This window comes from Aquarana catesbeiana, linkage group LG07 (genome assembly GCF_042186555.1).
Source record: "Aquarana catesbeiana isolate 2022-GZ linkage group LG07, ASM4218655v1, whole genome shotgun sequence".
NCBI classification, from domain to species: Eukaryota; Metazoa; Chordata; class Amphibia; order Anura; family Ranidae; genus Aquarana; species Aquarana catesbeiana.
The window spans coordinates 16,864,814-16,886,892 of record NC_133330.1 but is presented as its reverse complement, the minus strand read 5'-3'; the positions used below and the strand labels follow the sequence as shown (position 1 = coordinate 16,886,892).

General features: G+C 44.9%; 1 protein-coding gene and 1 long non-coding RNA gene across 2 annotated transcripts in view; one reads left to right on the top strand and one right to left on the bottom strand.

Moving 5' to 3' along the window:
* Positions 1-22,079, bottom strand: part of IP6K1 (inositol hexakisphosphate kinase 1) — a 44,640-nt gene that overhangs the window by 3,688 nt on the left and 18,873 nt on the right. The window contains exons 2-3 of the mRNA XM_073591688.1: positions 5,723-6,063; positions 2,958-3,180 (exon numbers count right to left, since the gene is read on the bottom strand). Of these exons, the coding sequence (XP_073447789.1) occupies positions 2,958-3,180; positions 5,723-5,945 (446 nt within the window). The 5' untranslated portion in view covers positions 5,946-6,063. The remainder of the gene's footprint in view (positions 1-2,957; positions 3,181-5,722; positions 6,064-22,079) is intronic.
* Positions 8,925-20,340, top strand: LOC141102731 (uncharacterized). The gene is made up of 2 exons (XR_012235192.1): positions 8,925-9,143; positions 17,674-20,340. It is a non-coding gene; the product is annotated as an uncharacterized lncRNA (long non-coding RNA).

Genomic DNA, 22,079 nt, shown 5'->3' with positions numbered 1-22,079 from the left:
TTACAATACAGTGCCTTGAAAAAGTATTCATACCCCTTGAAAATTTTCCACATTTTGTCATGTTACAACCAAAAACTTAAATTTTATGTGATAGACCAACACAAAGTGGCTCATAATTGTGAAGTGGATGGAAAATGATAAATGGTTTTCAACATTCCTTTACGTATAAATATGTGAAAAGTGTGGGGGGGACATTTGTATGGCGCCCCCCGGAGTCAATACTTTGTAGAACCTCCTTTCACTGCAATTACAGCTGCAAGTCTTTTTGGGGATGTCTCTACCAGCTTTGCACATCTAGAGAGGACATTTCTGCCCATTCTTCTTCTCTGCAAAATATCTCAAGCTCTGTCAGATTGGATGGAGAGCGTCTGTGAACAGCAATTTTCAAGTCTTGCCACAGATTCTCAATGTGATTTAGGTCTGGACTGTGACCGGGCCATTCTAACACATGAATATGCTTTGATGTAAACCATTCCATTGTAGCTCTGGCTGGATGTTTCAGGTCGTTGTCCTGCTGGAGGGTGAACCTCCGTCTCAGTCTCAAGTCTTTCGCAGGGCATTTTGGGAGTGCTAAATACAGCGCTACCAACCCGCCCAAAAATGCTGCTTGCAGGACTTTTCGGAATGGCCTACAAGTGCACCGCCTGGGTGTGAAAAGTCACACTGGAATGAATGGGAGGCCGTTTTCAGGCACTTAGCAGAGGCGATTTCCAGCGCTAAAGTTCTTGAAAACCGTCCCAGTGTGAAAGGGGTCCAACAGGTTTTCTTCTAAGATTGCCCTGCATTTTGTTCCATCCATCATCCCATCAACTCTGACCAGCTTCCCTGTCCCTGCTGAAAAAAAAAGGATCCCCACAACATGATGCTGCCACCACCATGTTTCACGGTGGGGATGGTGTGTTCAGGGTGATGTGCAGTGTTAGTTTTCCCCCCACACATAGAGTTTTGCTTTTAGACCAAAAAGTTCAGTTTTGGTCTCATCTGACCAGATCACCTTCTTCCACATGTTTGCTGTGTCCTCCACATGGCTTCTCACAAACGACAAACAGGACTTCTTATGACTTTCTTTCACCAATGTCTTTCTTCTTGTCACTCTTCCATAAAGGGCAGATTTGTGGAGAACACGACTAATAGTTGTCCTGTGGACAGATTCTCCCACCTGAGCTGTGGATCTCTGCAGCTCCTCCAGAGTTACCATGGACCTCTTGGCTCTTCTCTGATGAATGCTCTCCTTGCCCGGCTGGTCAGTTTAGGTGGATGGCCATGTCTTGGTAGGTTGGCAGTTGTGCCATACTCTTTCCATTTTCCGATGATGGATTGAACAGAGCTCCGTGAGATGTTCAAAGCTTGGGAGATTTTTTTTTTTTTTTTTATAACCTAACCCTGCTTTATACTTCTCCACAACTTTATCCCTGACCTCTCTGGTGTGTTCCTCGTCCTTCATGATGCTGTTTGTTCACAAAGGTTCTCTAACAAACCTCTGAGGGCTTCATAGAATAGCTGTATTTTTGCCAAGATTAAATTACACACAGGTGGACTCTATTTACTAATTCAGTGACTTCTGAAGGTAATTGGTTCCACTAGATTTTAGTTAGGGGTATCAGAGTAAAGGGGAGCTGAATACAAATGCACGCCACACTTTTCACATATTTGTAAGAAATTTTAAAAACCATTTATCATTTTCCTTCCACTTCACAATTATGTGCCACTTTGTGTTGGTCAATCACATAAAATCCCAATAAAATGCATTTACGTTTTTGGTTGTAACATGACAAAATGTGGGAAATTTCAAGGGGTATGAATACTTTAAGGCACTGTACCTGTACCTTGCTCCATGCTTCCGGGCTCAGGGCGCACACGTGCGAGGCCCCCTCTCCCTCTCGCTGTGATTGGACACAGTGGGATTTTGTCAGCAGGTCCCAGCAAATGATCCATGGCTGAGACCTGCTGATCGGCAGTGTCCAATCACAGCCCAGAGCCCTGTGTTGACAAACACAGAGGGAACAATCTCTTTGTTTTATCTCCCTGCAAAGCAGGGAGAAGGAACTAAATAAGTACATTTTTTAGTATAAAGCAGCACATAATAGACACATTAACACTTGTTAGGCACACACTTAATCCCTTGATTACCCCAAGATGATAACCCCTTCCCAGCCAGTGTCATTAGTACAGTGACAGTGTATAGTATTATCACTGATCACTGTATTAGTGTCACTGGTGATGTCAGTGTCAGTCAGTTCCCACCCAGCGTCAGAGTCAGATTGCTCATCGCAAAAGGAATAGGGCCCCCATCATTGGTGTCAGCGGGAAGAGTAGTGCTCCGAGGGCCAGATAAAGGCAGGCAAAGGACTGTATCTGGTCCTCGGCCCGCAGTTTGGAGACCGCTGGGTGTAAAAAAAGTTAAGTTATCTTTGTTTCATCCCCATCTTTCTGCTTCCTCTGTGCCACTTCCCAGAACTTCTGGTCAGGGAGCGAGACTCATGACCCGATTACTGGTCACACAATTACACTTCTCCGGACTATATGTCCCATTATTCTTGGCACCATGGCGTACGTGTACTCCTTCATTTATACCATTTGGATGACGCCGCCTGCATCGGCATTCAAAGGTAGCCCAGACAACATATACAAGACACGCCCCTAGCTCCTCCAAGGAAAGCGACTGACAGTGGCTCCCCTGGCAGTGCCTCGGCAGCTGCTTTTAAAAACTTCCCATGGATGAGGAGCGTCTGGTGTGCCTTGTGTGTTATCCTCCTGTGGTTGCATGTGACTAGGAAGCTCAGCTTACCCTGCTCCCCCCTCCCAGTAGTGGCTCAGCAGTTCAACTTCAAAAATGAATTTCTTCACAGTGCCTGCAACTACATAGGTCAATGAGGGCTTGTTTTGAAGACAAAACACCCAACACAGACATGGATCCTCCCTTCCTGCTTATCTTACGAGATGGAAACCTCTCTGACCTTTCTGAATTCTCTGTGCTCAGAGTCGGGCGCTCCTCCTTGTGGTCGGTGCTGGAAGCGGTGCTGTTAGTGCGGTGCAGGCCACGGCGAGAGTGCTTGCGCCTTGGGTGGTCCCATTCTGGAGGAGGTTCCTCGTTGTCCACAGTCTCACTCTCCACGTAGGGGTAGGCGACAAGATTGATGTAGCCGTCACTGTCACCTTCAAAGCAGACCGACACAACACCTGTACAGGAGAGGGCATACTGCATCACACAGCAACCTCAGGAGACAAAAGTGTTTATATAACATATGGACTGACTTTCTCTAGGCTCAGTTGACCAATCAGTGTACAGCGACAGAGGAGGCGAGACCGGTGCGCAGAGAGAGAAGCAGGGAGGCCGGTGCGCAGAGAGAGAAGCAGCGATCACAGGTCAATTCATTTCATTATAAAAATCACAAATAGGAAACATAAGGGCAATACAAAGACACTGAATTTCAAAGGAGCCAACTTCCCTAAACTATGCTCCTTGCTAGAAGATATTAAAATGGCATAAAATCTTAAGAACAAAGAACACGGAGGAGAGATGGGTTCACTTTAAGAGCATATTAAATAAGGGTATTAGCCAGTGCATCCCAATTGGAAATAAATTTAAAAGAGCGAACAAAAGTCTTGGGTGGCTTAACTCCAACGTAGAAATGCAAATAAAAGCAAAGGAGAAGGCCTTAAAAAAAAATAAGGCTGAGGGGGTCATCGTCAGCATTCCAACTTTCCAAAGTATGCAATAAGAAATGTAAGGGTGCAATCAGGGCGGCTAAGATAGACCACGAAAGACACAGAGTAAAAAAAAAATCTTCCAAGAAATTCTTTAAGTATATAAATAGTAAAAGAGGGAGGTCAGATCATATTGGCCCCATAAAGAATGATGAAGGGAATCTGGTTACTAAGGATGGGGAGATGACGAGGGAATTGAATTTATTCTTCTCCTCAGTCTTGCAATGTTTATCCTCATGACACATCACAGGAAGCACCCTCACGGCTAACAGAGGATGGCGCTAGGAACAGACTTAAAAAAAAAAAAACACATTAATAGGTCACCAGGACCAGATGGCTTGCACCCGAGGATCCTTAAGGAACTCAGTCAAAGTATATGCCAGACCTGTTCCTAATTTTTATGAACAGTCTACTTATGGAATGGTACCAGCTGATTGGAGAAAAGCCAACGTAGCACCAATATTTAAAAAAAAAAAAAAAAAAAAAAAGGGGACCAAAATACACCCCTGGGAATTACAGACCAGTTAGCCTAACATCAATAGTATGCAAGCTTCTGGAGGGGATGATAAGGGACTATATATACACACACACACACAAGATTTTAGTAATGAGAACGGTATCATTAGCAGTAATCAGCATGGATTCATGAAGAATCTTTCTTGCCTAATCAATCTATTAACCTTCTATGAGGAGATGAGTTGCCATCTAGATAAAGGAAGGCCCGTAGACGTGGTGTATCTGAATTTTGCAAAAGCATTTGACACAGTTCCCAATAAATGTTTACTGTACAAAATAAGGTCCGTTGGCATGGACCATAGGGTGAGTACATGGATTGAAAACTGGTTACAAGGGCGAGTTCAGAGGGTGGTGATAAATGGGGAGTACTCGGAATGGTCAGGGGTGGGTAGTGGGGTCCCCCAGGGTTCTGTGCTGGGACCAATCCTATTTAATTTGTTTATAAAACGACCTGGAGGATGGGATGAACAGCTCAGTCTCTGTATTTGTATTTGTGGACGATACTAAGCTAAGCAGGGCAATAACTTCTCCGCAGGATGTGGAAACCTTACAAGAAGATCTGAACAAATGAATGGGGTGGGCGAACTACATGGCAAATGAGGTTCAATGTAGAAAAATGTAAAATAATGCATTTAGGTGGCAAAAAAAATGAATGCAATCTATACACTGGGGGGAGAACCTCTGGGGGAATCTAGGATGGAAAAAGGACCTGGGGGGTCCTAGTAGATGATAGGCTCAGCAATGGCATGCAATGCCAAGTGCTGCTGCTAACAAAGCAAACAGAATATTGGCATTAGAAAGGGGATTAACTCCAGAGATAAAACGATAATTCTCCCGCTCTACAAGACTCTGGTCCGGCCGCACCTGGAGTATGCTGTCCAGTTCTGGGCACCAGTCCTCAGGAAGGATGTACTGGAAATGGAGAGAGTACAGAGAAGGGCAACAAAGCTAATAAAGGGTCTGGAGGACATTAGTTATGAGGAAAGGTTACGAGCACGGAACTTATTCTCTCTGGAGAGGGGATATGATTTTGATGTACAAATACCATACTGGTTACCCCACAATAGGGATAAAACGTTTCAGCGAAAGGGAAATTAAAGACATGCGAGCATTCACTAAAAATTAGAAGAGAAGCAGTTTAACCTTAAAACTGCGTAGAGGGTTCTTTACTGTATGAGCGGCAAGGATGTGGAATTCTCTTCCACAAGCAGTGGTCTCAGCGGGGAGCATCGATAATTTCAAAAACTATTAGATAGGCACCTGAGCGACCAAAACATACAGGGATATACAATGTAATACTGACATAAAAGCGCAGAGAGGGAGAGGAGAGAGGAGAAGATATCAGCGCACAGAGACAGGAGGAGATCAGTGCGCAGAGACAGAGGTGGGGAGATCAGTGTAAAAGATATGAGTGCACAAAAAGGGGGGAGGGGGGGGGGTATCAGAATACAGAGACAGTGTAAATAAACAGAATGTACAGAAAATGGTGGATTTTCACCTTTATATTCTGGTGTGAATTCCTTCATTTCAGGCGGTAGGGATTCGTAGAAGCGCTGCTCCCGAGGAATGAGGGGTTTGCACACTGTGTGGTCATCATAGCGCATCATACTGCTGTGTCCTCCCACCTGATGGATGAACGGTTCCAGCAGGACCCCCCGGCCCCTGTCGCACACCGCGCTCTTGCCGCACTTCCCCACTTCCATGGTTTGACAAACACACATTGCGTTGCACGCACAGTGCTGGGAGGGGACATGGAGAGGAGCGCAGGGGCCGGGCAGCAGCACTGAGGGCAGAAGAAGGCGGCTGGCAGTTCCTTCAGGACAGAGTCACTCCTCGGATCTGGAAGAGAGAAGACTTTATGAAATAAACAGATGGTGGCAGCTGTCATAGTGAATCACTTACACAAACATACATCAGTAAACATAGTGCTCCCCCCCATACACCCAATTAATCATAGTGCCCCCCCCCCCCCCCCCCATACACCCAATTAATCAGTGATTACTCCCATACATCTAATTCATTACAACTGACTTTATTAGCCTTCTCCATTGTCAAAGGAAGACCTCCGGCTCCCCCATTCTACCACCGGGCCCCTGGATTTTTCTTACTCAGCCTACACATCACAATTCCAGCACTACAACGGAGCAGACCATTGTCATGTGTTGCCAAACACATTCAGACCCAGGCTATCCAATCAGTCCCCGATCACCCATTCCTTTACCTCTTCTGTAAGCCCCAGGTTCAGAGGAGAAGGCCATGGCGGTCCTTTTCTTGGAGGGAGACATTGCAGGACTCCAGCAGGTGAACCATCTACTCCCTGGCACTGTGAGCATCTGCAGCTCAGTAGTGATATACAGGGCTCTATCTCTCGGCACTCTGCAGGCTATTCCCACTATTAGATTTCATCTTAAATTCTCTAATTGCCCATCAGTGAACCCGGCGAACTGAAAATCCGAAACCCCTGAGCTAGATCAGGTTCTCTTCCAATGAAATGAAGCCGTTCTCATGTCAGATGCTCTACTGTGAACCCTGTGAACTTCACCCAATAGCAATCTGCTTTGATCAAGGTCAGTATTTATATCCATCTACGAACACAGAGGATTGTGGGAAGATTTATCACTCGCATTTCAAAAGGAGGACGCCCATATCCAGGTAATAGAAACATGACCAAATTTCATACAAACATTTCTAGGATCGCAAACCTTCCTGGATGCATAAAAGAGGCTGCTGGGTTGTGGATAGAAGGCAGCTAAAGCAAACCTAGGCTTTGTACATGCAGAGCTAAGAAACGTATTTTCTAAAACCAAATTGTTATCCATCAGGGCAGCCTCACCAGGGCGCCACGTCCCCCCCCCCCCCCCCAACCAGGGCAGCCTCACCAGGGCGCCACGTTCCCCCCCCCCCCCCAACCAGGGCAGCCTCACCAGGCCCCCCCCCCCAACCAGGGCAGCCTCACCATGGGCCAACCCCCCCCCCAACCAGGGCAGCCTCACCATGGGCCAACCCCCCCAACCAGGGCAGCCTCAACATGCCCCCCCCCAACCAGGGCAGCCTCAACATGCCCCCCCCAACCAGGGCAGCCTCAACATGGCCCCCCCCCCAACCAGGGCAGCCTCAACATGCCCCCCCCCCCCCAACCAGGGCAGCCTCAACATGGCCCCCCCCCCCCAACCAGGGCAGCCTCAACATGGCCCCCCCCAACCAGGGCAGCCTCAACATGGCCCCCCCCCCCCCAACCAGGGCAGCCTCAACATGGCCCCCCCCCCCCCCCACCAGGGCAGCCTCAACATGGGCCCCCCCCCCAACCAGGGCAGCCTCAACATGGCCCCCCCCCAACCAGGGCAGCCTCAACATGGCCCCCCCCCCAACCAGGGCAGCCTCAACATGGCCCCCCCCCCCCAACCAGGGCAGCCTCAACATGGCCCCCCCCCCCCCAACCAGGGCAGCCTCAACATGGCCCCCCCCCCCAACAGGGCAGCCTCAACATGGCCCCCCCCCCAACCAGGGCAGCCTCAACATGCCCCCCCCCCAACCAGGGCAGCCTCAACATGCCCCCCCCCCCAACCAGGGCAGCCTCAACATGCCCCCCCCCCAACCAGGGCAGCCTCAACAAGCCCCCCACCCCCAACCAGGGCAGCCTCACCAGCCCCCCCCCCCCACCAGGGCAGCCTCACCAGCCCCCCCCCAACCAGGGCAGCCTCACCAGCCCCCCCCCCCCCCCCCAACCAGGGCAGCCTCACCAGCCCCCCCCCCCCAACCAGGCAGCTTCACCAGGGGCCCCATCAGCGAAGAAGAAAAAAATTACTTAGTTTGTTATAACATTTTGGAAATAAGAAAAGCTTTTATTTTATTTTTATTTTTTTTTACATACAGTTGGTCTTGGTTGGTCTACAGTTTTCGTGTATTTAGCAAAAAAAAAAAAAAACCCAGTGGTGATTAAATACCACCCAAAAAAAAAGTTCTATTTGTGTGAAAAATAAATAAATAAATAAAATGTCATATGGGTACAGCGTTGCATTACCATGGAACTGTCAAAGTGCGACAGCGCTGAAAGCTAAAAATTGGCTTGGGCAGGAAGGGGGTGAAAGTGCCCGGTATTGAGCTAATTAAATGCAGTAAAAAGAGCATTCTGCTGCCTTTGCCTATCATTCCTTCTCTGTACCCTGAAACATGGTACAGGAGGCGGTCAGGAGAGACTGCAGACACGACGCAAGAGACTGCAGACACGACGCAAGAGGCGGTCAGGAGAGACTGCAGACACGACGCAAGAGACAGTCAGAGACTGCAGACATAAAACAGGCAGTCCCCGGGGTTACAAACAAGATAGGCTCTGTAGGTTTGTTCTTAAAATTGAATGTGTATGCAATCTGGAACAGGTACATTTTTTTTTAAGTGTAACTCTAAGGAAATGTAGAGTTACTCCTTAGATCTATAATGTTGTATAATATGTTTTTATCTCACGCTAGCTTGTGCAAGTTTATCAGAAGTGCTAAAGCAGAGTGCGAAGCAGGATGCACCTGCAGTCAGAATTGTCATTTAGCCGTAGCGTGTTAGGAACAAATATTGCGTGTTGAGAACATTGGCCTAATGCCCAAAAGATGAGGTTAAATATTCTTATTCGCTGAATCTGTCTCTGGGCAGAAATACTTTGAATATTTTTTTTTGGTTAGTAATGCGATTGGTTGTTTATAGGGCATTTCCCCTATACAACCCATTTTTGGTTAATTGCATATATCCTGTGAAGCCGGAATAAACCTTTGTATTCTTGATCATCCACACATCGTGTATGGTGTCTCGATTACCCGATCGGTCAGAGAGGTTTTCCATTGACCAAAGTCCAGCTCGAGTACAGGACAGAGGGGCTGAAAATAAGACCACCTTTCAGAAACGGTACCAGAAGTGGGGGTGCATTTGAACAGGTAAGCTTTCTTTAAAATTACTTTTGAGAAAAGTATTTATGAACAGCTTACTCTGTCAATGTCATCTCCACATGCTATAGATATCACGGCATGAGAGTAATCTATGCCTGAGAAATAGGGGCAATGAAAGGCAGCTCGCTCAAAGGGAACCTCGCTAGGTTGGCCAGGATCCCAGGTAATGATATAAAAAGGGATTGAAAACTTTGTTTTCAATCAATAGGACTGGTCAGTGAAACCTCTAACTTATTCAATTGTCAGGACGCTGTCCTGAATTCTTAACAGGCCTGTTATTTGTGTATAAAGGATCAAAAACCTATCTGGTTGCTAGTGTTGGTGGGGGTTATTATCATAAAGGTGGGCAAGGGCCCCTTGTTTCGTGAAGGGGTACCTAGAATACAGACATTGAGGTTCAATATACATAATACCTTCGTGTTCCAGGAAGGTTTAACTGTTAAAGGTGTAAGGAGCACTGTGGAATTTAGACCTGGTGAAAGGTTTGTGGTTTATCCCAGGTCATTAACTGTATGTTCAGAGTCTGATGTATATAGATAGAAATACGGTAAAGGAATAATAATATAAGTTAAAGTATAAGAATTAAACATGGGAAAATCTGCCGGGAAAGGAAGGTTCGGAAGGTAAGACGGATCAGCCCACTCCCTTAGATTTCGTGTCTGGGAACTATGGAAAAAACATTATACTGAACCCTTCTGGAAAAACATATTGGCCAGAGCATAAGCTCTACAAATTCCGGGTTTAACTAAACATGGGCCATGTTTTGGAGAAGATTGGGAGGAGGTCACCAAAATGTGCGGGCAACATAAACAGTATAATTATCCACCGTTCCCTTATGACAAAGAATATATGATTGATTGTTACAAGATATGGTCCAAAGCATTAAAAGAATATAGAAAAAGGTTTCCCCATCCTGTAGAGAAACCCCCTTCCCAAGAGCCGATGGCTGCCTCCACCCCCGTCCCTTATGTTCACTCACCTTGTCATGAGCCAAACATGGAAGACCCAGATGGGTATGTGCGCTTAGCGCCCCCGCCACCCTATGCCATGATCAAGACTGATTCTGAAAGAAAACCAAGGAAAAAAAAAAAAAACTTTACCCCTCTCCAGAATTGACCATGGGAGCACTGACTGCCGTAGTTGATCAAAAAGGGGGAACATGGTTAGATCATCAAGAAGTTGATAGGAAAGCTACAGATGTTATTAATAGGATGGACAGGGAAAGGAAAAGAGAAAAAGAGGAAGAGGAAGAGAAGGAGGATAGGCAACAGGAGGAAAGAAAACAAAAAAGGATGCAAGCAAGAATAGACAGGGAAGCAAGAAGGGAGGCAGAGATGATGGAAGCCTTTAAAAGACTTTCCACCGAAGGACAGATGAGAACGAGATCTAAAGTGAAGTATGCGGGGGAATCATTGCCTGTTTCCCCTTCTGTTGAGCAAGACGAGGAGAATATCCCGACCCTTGAAGGGGACGAAGATAACACTCCCCTGATTTCCCCTAGAAGTCCTGTCACTTCCACCTCTGAGACAGGATTTGCTTTACCTCTCATGACCATGGGAACCACACAAGTCCAAATCCTGCTGCCACTAGGCACTGTCAGGGAGATTAAACAAATCTGCCCCAAACCTAGGAAAGATCCCCGAGCGGCGGTAAACTTTCTTAAGAGGTATTGCGAAGGGCGCATGTCAGCAGAGGATTTAGAAGTTATAATAAGTGCCGTAGACCCTGAAAGCTCAGAAGACATAGATGTGTCAAAATGGGTTGCCTCCAGTAATTTATATCAGGCCGGGGAAGACTGGACAACATTTTGGAACAGTCTTCTCGCAGCATGAAGGAAAGCCTATAAACCAGAAATGCCAATACATGACTTAATCTCTTGTAAACAGCTGCCAGGGGAAGATTTTTACTCTTTTGTGTCCCGGCTTTTTAAGATCTATCTAGCATGTGAGATAGATAGTGCACAACTCTTCGTTAGTACAGCCATGAACAATGGGGACCCCAAGGTAACCCAAGTAATGAAACTGGTTAATCCTAAATGGGCAACCATGTCCCCTCCAGAGTTCATAGTGGATGTAAAGAAAAGGGCCTCCTCAAGGTTTTTTAACACAAAGGGTGGTCTGTTCGCCCAGACCTCTGGAACAACCACCCCTGTATCCCCCATGTTTCCCGCCTTTGATAATCCTGCATTCCAAAACACAAGACCAAGGATGTTTTCATTGTGGGGATCCCTTTCATTGGAAGTCCGAGTGCCCTCACAGGAGAGGTGCACGTGGCAGGTTTCAGAGGTGGGGGAAATTTTAGAGGGATCAGCGTAACTCCCCAAATTACCAACAACAAACTAGACCCCCCCAACACACCCAGCATCAGCCACCACCGCCTGGCCGCCAAACACGGCCCGTGGCCAACGCCCGGCCTCCCCTAGAACCCAGGAACACTGTAGACCCGATTCAAATGGATCAGGGGCCGAACTATGGCCTTCATGGCCACTTACCTGCACCTTTGGGCCCATTACAGGACTTACAGATGGACTTCACTCATGCCCAAACAGAAAGGTAATATCAAATTTCTTTGTGTGATAGTAGACAAATTTTCCTCCTGGCCGGAAGCTATTCCCAAATCAAAAAAAACCCAAATGGCAATTTTGCGCTTACTCACAAATATTGAAGCTGCTAACACAACATAAGAATAATTGCCCAATAGATCAAAAAATAAACCAAACGTGTAGCGCTAAAGGAAAGATTTGAGGCACTTGCAAAATGGCAGGATATAAAGCCAGTGCCCTGTATGCAGTATGACAGAAAATATAATAAAATATCTCACATTACAATCATGAATACAAACACATATAATGTATTATAGGATAGTCCGTGAATGAAGAACTGAATATGTCACCACTGTTGAGTGATATAAGCACCACCTTCACCGGCTAAAGGCCACAAAAGTCTCTAAGTAAACGACAGATGACCAATTTGTTGCAATTCCAACATGTCCAGGGTAAACAATATATGGATAAATCAACTCCAGTGCATCACACCATAGTGTCTTCACACCCGTGCAAATCACTCAGATAATATAGCTGAAGGCTTACCAGAGGGTTTGAACCCTAAACAGTATACACTGTGAGGGTCAAACCAACTTGTATTGCTCACTGGCAATAGTGGGAAGACATTAGCATCATGAAGAGATCACAGGGGTTCCGTGAGGCTGTATCTTCAAGTGACCAAAAATCGTCCCAGGTGTAGCTCATAAAGGATATAGAAAGAGCCACATAGTGTGATATCGTAAAAGTAATGATTTATTAAAAAGAAGAATTACACTTACATGATAAGAATGATAAAAAGCGCTTGTACATAAAAAAGGCAGCAGTGGAGTCCTCCCGACGCGTTTCGTCTGAGTAGACTTCGTCTTGGGGTACTCTCCACTGCAGCCTGACTCCATAATATAGGTGCTGTGATCATGTTGAAGTGACTCCAGCCTGTTCGATTAAACAAATTAGCACTTCCGGGTTCCCAAGATGGCGGACCCGCGTGCGTTCCAGGACTCCTTTGATGGATGTATCATGCGTTCCACTTAATAATATTAAGCCTAATAATCCCAGTCTCTGTAACTTAAGGTTGGTTCATATTGATAGGCCATAATAAAGAACTTATTAATATAAGAAGCCTCTATTATATAAAATCATTAAATTTATTTATTTGTCGATGTCTGCAAAGAAAAAAGTCCCAGCGAGACTCTCGATGTGACGTTATCCCGCGAGACCGGAAGTGCGACCATATGAGCATCGGAGTTTGCGTTCCAACCATAGTAGGCCGGAAACCCATGATGCAATCACTCACTGCATCCCTCACAGCCGAAGCTCTCGACGTGCTCAGTTAAGAACACCACGCGGCGTGAGGCTATGACGTCACGACGCGAGAACGGAAGATATCAGGATTTGCGTTCCAGCTAAGGATAGCCGGAAGTTCCTAATATCGCTCAAATAATAATGGAAAGGCCTCAAATGCCAAATGTAACGACTGAAAACATATATTATACCAAGTGTCATACCCAAAGTAATAACAACTTCACAAGTTAGGGCATATGTCACCATAGTCACTCATAAGGGAAGACATATAGAAGTTATAGCTGTTTGTCCATAGGCCCTGTTCTCATAGTTATATTAAAATAAAAAACTTTTATATATAGGGCTAGGGCAACTACTCAATCTAAATGGTTGTAAAATAAATAATTAACCAAAAAATTTAACAATAAGTGAGTGTAAATAGGATATAAATAAACACCCTGGTTATACACGGCCATATATAAAGACGGGAACGGTGAGAGGATACGTGTATAAGGAACCCGTAAGACCAAATTCGTGAGGGGAGTCGAATAAACTGGATTCACCTGCACATAGTTAACATCTATAATTAACATCTAAAAAATCCATGAGAATATTTCATATAGATACAGCAATAAACAATGCATGATGATTACACATATTATGAATTTCATGATTCATCTAGAAAAGCGTTAACATCAATCTCTACATTAAGCCCCTGAGGGAAAAAAGTCTGTAGCTCGTATGCCCAAAACATTTCCAAGCGGGATACTCCCCTTATTCTCGCACCCCCTCTCCAGGGAGGCGTATATTTGTCAATAATGACAAACTTAGATCCTTCTGGATTACCGCCATGAAATTCTTTGTAGTGTCTTGGAACCGTATGTTTGGGGTCTCTATTCTTAATTAGGGCAATATGTTCGCCCACCCTAATAGAAAATGTCCTGGTAGTACGGCCTATATATTGTTTCTGGCAGGGACAAGTGATGAGATACACTATAAATTTCGTACTGCAAGTGCAGAACGGTTTTATAGTGTATCTCCTTCCTGTAGTAGTGGAAGTAAACTCTGTCACTTTACGTGTTCTGATGGTATTATGTTGACATACTACACATTTCCTGCAGGGAAAGAAGCCCGTCCAGTCATGAAAGAAGAGGGGGCGAGTAGGAGGATTTATAATATTAGGGGCTACTCGACCCTTTAATGACGGTGCACCCCTAAAAATGACATTGGCTTCTTCTGGAATGAGTGGTCCCAAAACATTATCTTGTTTAAGAACGTCCCAATGCTTTTTCATTATATTTTTAATTTGTCTATGTTGTGTTGAGAAAGTCGTCAACATGGCCCACTTAAATTTGCCGTCGGGTTCTCTCATAGGTTTGACTTCCAATAAAGATTTCCTGTCTATATTAATAGTTCTTTGAATTTCTTGGTCTAGGCCGTCGTTGTCATACCCCTTATCTATGAATCTAGATTTAAAACCTTGGCCTGTTCTAAAAATACCTCTATGTCCGTGCAATTACGTCGGAGTCTCAAAAACTGGCTCCGAGGGACCGCATTGAGCCATGAGACATGATGACAACTATCGACGGGAATAAACCCGTTGCGGTCAGTAGGTTTAAAATATGTGCTGAATCTAAATTGCTTATTTATTATCTCTATCTGTAAATCTAAAAATGGATTTTAGTTTCACTGGCTTCATACGACAACGATATACCCCTATCATTTGCATTCAGATTCGCAAAGAACTCCTCAAGTGTCTCTCTGGTACCATTCCATAGGAGAAGGATGTCGTCTATGTACCTGGCCCACAGAACCAGCGAACTGGTTTCGTGGACATAGACGACATCCTCCTCCCATTTGGCCATGAATAGGTTCGCGAGACTAGGCGCGAATTTCGCCCCCATAGCAACTCCAGGTTGTTGGAGGTAAAAACTGTGGTTAAACCAAAAGTAATTATGTTTGGCTGCAAATTCCAGTAATTCCACAAGATAATCGCACTGGAAAGAGGCTAGAGAGTGTTCCTGGGCTAAAAAATATTTCACAGCGTCGATCCCCTTGTCGTGTGGTATGCACGTGTACAATGACGCCACATCCGCAGTGGCCATGATGAACCCATCTTGTACTGTGACATTTTCGAGGAGTCTAATTGTGGAACTGGTGTCTTTCAAATATGAGGGAGTCTTCTTCACTAGAGGTTGTAGGAAAAAATCTATATATTTGCCTACTCTGGCTGTAATGGAATTAATACCACTTACAATTGGTCTGCCAGGGGGGCAGACAGGATCCTTATGGACTTTCGGCAAATAATAAATAGTGGGAATTCGGGGTGCGGAAGGAATCAAAAAGTCCCTTTCCCTTTTGTTCAAGATGTTCAACTCATAGCCCTTTGAGACAAGTTGCTGAAGTTTTTGTTTATATTTATGTGTGGGATTATTAGGTATGAAATATTCTCATGGATTTTTTAGATGTTAATTATAGATGTTAACTATGTGCAGGTGAATCCAGTTTATTCGACTCCCCTCACTAATTTGGTCTTACGGGTTCCTTATACACGTATCCTCTCACCGTTCCCGTCTTTATATATGGCCGTGTATAACCAGGGTGTTTATTTATATCCTATTTACACTCACTTATTGTTAAATTTTTTGGTTAATTATTTATTTTACAACCATTTAGATTGAGTAGTTGCCCTAGCCCTATATATAAAAGTTTTTTATTTTAATATAACTATGAGAACAGGGCCTATGGACAAACAGCTATAACTTCTATATGTCTTCCCTTATGAGTGACTATGGTGACATATGCCCTAACTTGTGAAGTTGTTATTACTTTGGGTATGACACTTGGTATAATATATGTTTTCAGTCGTTACATTTGGCATTTGAGGCCTTTCCATTATTATTTGAGCGATATTAGGAACTTCCGGCTATCCTTAGCTGGAACGCAAATCCTGATATCTTCCGTTCTCGCGTCGTGACGTCATAGCCTCACGCCGCGTGGTGTTCTTAACTGAGCACGTCGAGAGCTTCCGGCTGTGAGGGATGCAGTGAGTGATTGCATCATGGGTTTCCGGCCTACTATGGTTGGAACGCAAACTCCGATGCTCATATGGTCGCACTTCCGGTCTCGCGGGATAACGTCACATCGAGAGTCTCGCTGGGACTTTTTTCTTTGCAGACATCGACAAATAAATAAATTTAATGATTTTATATAATAGAGGCTTCTTATATTAATAAGTTCTTTATTATGGCCTATCAATATGAACCAACCTTAAGTTACAGAGACTGGGATTATTAGGCTTAATATTATTAAGTGGAACGCATGATACATCCATCAAAGGGAGTCCTGGAACGCACGCGGGTCCGCCATCTTGGGAACCCGGAAGTGCTAATTTGTTTAATCGAACAGGCTGGAGTCACTTCAACATGATCACAGCACCTATATTATGGAGTCAGGCTGCAGTGGAGAGTACCCCAAGACGAAGTCTACTCAGACGAAACGCGTCGGGAGGACTCCACTGCTGCCTTTTTTATGTACAAGCGCTTTTTATCATTCTTATCATGTAAGTGTAATTCTTCTTTTTAATAAATCATTACTTTTACGATATCACACTATGTGGCTCTTTCTATATCCTTTATGAGCTACACCTGGGACGATTTTTGGTCACTTCTGGAGAAGATACAGCCTCACGGAACCCCTGTGATCTCTTCATGATGCTAATGTCTTCCCACTATTGCCAGTGAGCAATACAAGTTGGTTTGACCCTCACAGTGTATACTGTTTAGGGTTCAAACCCTCTGGTAAGCCTTCAGCTATATTATCTGAGTGATTTGCACGGGTGTGAAGACACTATGGTGTGATGCACTGGAGTTGATTTATCCATATATTGTTTACCCTGGACATGTTGGAATTGCAACAAATTGGTCATCTGTCGTTTACTTAGAGACTTTTGTGGCCTTTAGCCGGTGAAGGTGGTGCTTATATCACTCAACAGTGGTGACATATTCAGTTCTTCATTCACGGACTATCCTATAATACATTATATGTGTTTGTATTCATGATTGTAATGTGAGATATTTTATTATATTTTCTGTCATACTGCATACAGGGCACTGGCTTTATATCCTGCCATTTTGCAAGTGCCTCAAATCTTTCCTTTAGCGCTACACGTTTGGTTTATTTTTTGATCTATTACGGAAGCTATTCCCGTCACAGGAGAAACCGCGGGAATGGCCACTAGGTGTTTAATTAATCATTGGATCAGTAGGTTCGGTTTGCCCGCTACCACATACTCTGACCAGGGACCTGCTTTCACTGCAAAACTCACTCAAGAATTAGTGAGAGTCTTGGGGATACAATGGAAGCTCCACATCCCTTATTACCCCCAGAGTGCAGGAGTAGTGGAAAGAATGAATAGGAACATTAAAGACAAATTAAAGAAGGCCACACAGGGTACCATGAAAAACTGGCTCCATTTCTTGCCAGGGGTACTTTTCCAGATAAGGACCACCCCCCATTCTAGGACAGGACTCTCCCCCTTTGAAATCCTCATGGGGAAACCCGCCCAAAAGGCCCCCAAGATAGGTGAGGAATCTAATCTATATTCCTTATAGGAAGAGCACGTGAAATACCTGGTAAGTAGTCTTGCTGAAACCTATGACAAGGTTGCTGTCACCTTTCCTCCTCTTTCAACAGAACCAACACACCCTTTCGTCCCAGGGGACAAAGTGTTGATTAAGCAACTTGCAGTCCGCAAGCAACCCGGTCCCGTCTTCCAAGGCCCATTTGAAGTCCTCAAGGTCTCTAGGACAGCAGTACTAACGGATCAAAGCCCGCAATGGATCCATGCATCAAGGTTGAAAAAAAGCCCACAAAAGAAGGAAGCAGAAAAAAGGGATGAAAAAGCTCCCACCAGTAACTGTTCAAGAAGGGACTCTGCCCCCTCCCACGAAGCCCCTTAGCCGCCCGAATTACTTTTGCCATAAATTCCCCCCCCAAAAAAGGTCTACAACCTGGACAATTTTCCTCTTCTCAATTGTCATGACCACCATTGTATTCCTGCTCTTATTTTGTGGGTGCTGGATGAGTTCATCATGCGGAATGGGGGAGGATGTTGGTGTAAAAGTGAAAGGCAGAGCTGCGTTCATGGGACCACATTTATCCATGCTGCACTAGCACAGCGAACCAAATGTCCAAAGCACAGGCTGCGTCAGTTACTGGGTATCATTATCAGAAGAGAGATGGTTCATGTAACATAGCAGCCACCATACTCTTGGCCACTCATAAAGGACAGAACAAAACGTGGTGTATGAATCCACAACATAGGGCCACACAAAAAATAGTGGAGTAGACTAAAAAGGGCAAAGAAGTCAGAGAAAGACATTAACTCAGTAATGCAACATAGGAGGCCCCTCCCCCAAGCAGTCACAAAAAAGAAAATACCCAAATACAACCTTGATAGTGAGAATAATGGAGTTAAACTTGACCCGGAGACCTACTCCGTCCCTGAAATGATCCCGCATCACTTTATTATGATGCATGCTTTTAGGAGAAAACAGAATCGTTCTGAATGCTGGGTGTGCTCCCATATGGGCACGGGCCGACATTCAGTCCCCATGGTTGGAAGGCCGGTCACCCTAGAGCAGCTGCTAAATGTTACCCAGGAGGTCCCTATTATAAATACCACCACAATAAACAAACCCCTCTTATTCACCGGATACATAAGGAAGCCCCAATTTTGTTTTCTAAATGGAGCAGGAAAGAGACTGTACAATGGGAAGTTTTGCAGGGGTACCCAAGTTAATCTTACTATGTTGAACCTACCTCTGGCCCTTAATGGTACAATAGACATAGAGGGTTTAGTCACTTTCAACATCCCTGATCCCGATGAAAGAGTAGGTAACGCGTCCCTGTATGATATAACCAAGTGTGTAAGGGGACCCGAGAATCTACAGTTCACTGAATGGATAAACAGAACACATATGGATAGCCCCTGGATGGGACAGAGCGAGGATAGCATTCCTTCCTTGGGGGATTGGATGTGCTTAGTGGGATTAGGTCAAGGCTGAGCCCCCCAAAGTGGTTAAAGCCCCCTCATGTCCCCCAAGGTTGGATGGTATGTTGTGGGCTATGGTGCCACACTACCATCCCTTATCCTATGGACAGGAAAACTTCAGGATGGTGTACTCTTGTGGAGATGATCCCTTTTATGGGGACCACAGGGACGGAAACTCCTGTGTCCATGATACATGCTCACGGTCACCTTGAATTTGGTAGGCATAAGAGAGGGAAGTAACCACTTGGTGGGACAAAGTCTTTGCATCATTGGGAGGGGCGGGTATGTACAATGCCCTCACAAAGGTAGATGAGTTTGGGATGTTAATGGATTCATGGATGAATGCCACGGCAATAGATGTAGCATTGCTTAATGAGGAACTCAGGAAAGTGTTATTTGAACAAGAGGTAATTAAGCAGAGGCAGGAGAGAATGATGATGGTCCTTACAGGGTTGTGTGATCTGACAGGAGATAAAAACTTGTGCTGCTCATACATGAATAACCTTACAAAACCCATCAGAAGATTTGGAGGTCCCAGACTATTATGACGTTATTAAAGGCCACAATGATGAAAGGGCACAAATTACAGGACCAAATGAGACGCATGGGGGACTCGTGGAATCCCTTTTCAGGTATAGAGGGTGGTTTGGTTCATTTTGGGAAAGCATCATGAATTTCTTTAAGAAGGCGGGTATGATACTCCTCATGGTACTTATTCTAGGTCTTGCCATCTATGTGACAATCAAGTTGTTGTTCTGTCTGATAAGTAAGGTAGCAAAAATTAAAAAACCCAGTTGATGAGCCAGAAACGGCCATGACTATGTTCTACTCAGAGCATAAGTGGTACAGTGAGCGATCAAGGGGAGACGAGGGTCTCCCATGATCAAAGGAGGGATTGTAAGGAAATGTAGAGTTACTCCTTAGATCTATAATGTTGTATAAGATGTTTTTATCTCACGTTAGCTTGTGCAAGTTTACCAGAAGTGCCAAGGCAGAGTGCAAAGCAGGATGCGCCTGCGGTCAGAATGGTCATTTAGCCATAGCGTGTTAGGAACAAATATTGCGTGTTGAGAACATTGGCCTAATGCCCAAAAGATGAGGTTAAATATTCTTAGAATTGTGACGCTGAATCGGTCTCTGGGCAGAAATACTATGAATATTTCTTTTTGGGTTAGTATTGACTGTATAACATAATGCTTGAATGTGAGTGGTTGTTTATAGGGTGTTTCCCCTATACAACCCCTTTTTGGTTAATTGCATATATCCTGTCAAGCCGGAATAAACCTTTGTATTCTTGATCATCCACACATCGTGTATGGTATCTTGATTACCCGACCGGTCAGAGTTTTCCATTGACCACCAAAGTCCAGCTCGAGTACAGGACAGAGGGGCTGAAGATAAGACCACCTTTCAAATACAGCCCATAAAATTATTTTTAGTTTTTTTTTGGATAGTATAGGAAAGGGTTACCACCCCTGTTATGTTTGATTTCCTGTCTGTGCCCCTGTTCAGAAGATTTCACCTCACTTGCGGTCTGACAATTTAATTTTGAAAATTTTAGGTTGTCATGGAACTGTGGAAGAGAGAGAGAGAGAGAACGAGAGAGAGAGAGAGAACGAGAGAGAGAGAGAGAACGAGAGAGAGAGAGAGAACGAGAGAGAGAACGAGAGAGAGAGAGAGAGAGAACGAGAGAGAGAGAGAGAGAGAACGAGAGAGAGAGAGAGAGAACGAGAGAGAGAGAGAGAACGAGAGAGAGAGAGAGAACGAGAGAGAGAGAGAGAACGAGAGAGAGAGAGAGAACGAGAGAGAGAGAGAGAGAACGAGAGAGAGAGAGAAAACGAGAGAGAGAGAGAAAACGAGAGAGAGAGAGAAAACGAGAGAGAGAGAGAAAACGAGAGAGAGAGAGAAAACGAGAGAGAGAGAACGAGAGAGAGAGAGAACATGCTATAGGAGTTGTTGAAGACTGGGGACATGCTTTAGGAGACAGTCATACACACGAAAAGTGACACCATCAGCCCACAACAATCGCATCCCAACATACAACCAATCATCTCTGCACCATCCATTACAAAGAACAAAATACACTCTCCAGGAAACCGATCAGACATAAAAATCCTCCTAGGACTGGAGATCTGTACTGAGGAGGAATTTTTGGCAGCACCTCTGGGAGGGTAAATTTAGGAAGCATTCTCTTCTCCCGACACAGAGATCTCTCCAAACCTATTTATAGAAATCTCAGAGAAGAGAGAAAGCCGAGTGATAAGGCCACATACCGACATTCACAACCCCAAATTCTGACATCTTCCCAGATCATAGCTGGTTGATATTGGCACGGTAACCACAGGCCGGGGACCATCCCGAGACTCAAGAAACAAGGCTCCAAAAAATTTAAAAAAAAAAAAAAGCAGATTGGTCTCCCGGCTCTGTGGATCTGGCCAGTCCTGCCAGGAACTATGACCAGCCTATCACACTGGGTCATTTACCACCTTTCTTGGGCACCAGCCGTACACAGTCAGGGCTATTCAATTTAAATTAATTAAAAATACACACCACCTGGATTTTGGGTTACTGAATTTACCGAAAGCTAATTCTGGATTGGATACTTTGGACTACTGATGAATACAGGCTGATGAAGGAGGCGTGGGTTAAGCTTCCGAAACGCGTACCTGTGGCTTACACAGCGGTTGGACTGACAGCTCCTCTCACTACTCCAGCTGGACACATCGTCTTTGGGCGGACATCCGATTTCTGGAGACCACGGACTGGGATGAGTCCCACACCGGGGACAGCCAGAGTTCATGGAAATTTTGTTAAAGAGGAACTTTAGTTCCCTTTAGGTCGGGCCCTACCCTCCAAAAATGTACCAATTAAAGCCAATAGGACTGAGCTACAACTGTGTTTTGAACAAAGCTATGACAGTTGCAGAATGGTAGATCAATGTAAAAAGATCCACTGCGAACGTCAGAGCAAAATAAAATAAATTCAACCACTACATCTAAGGGCTGGTAAACTGCAATAAAAAGTTATAATAATTATATACAATGTA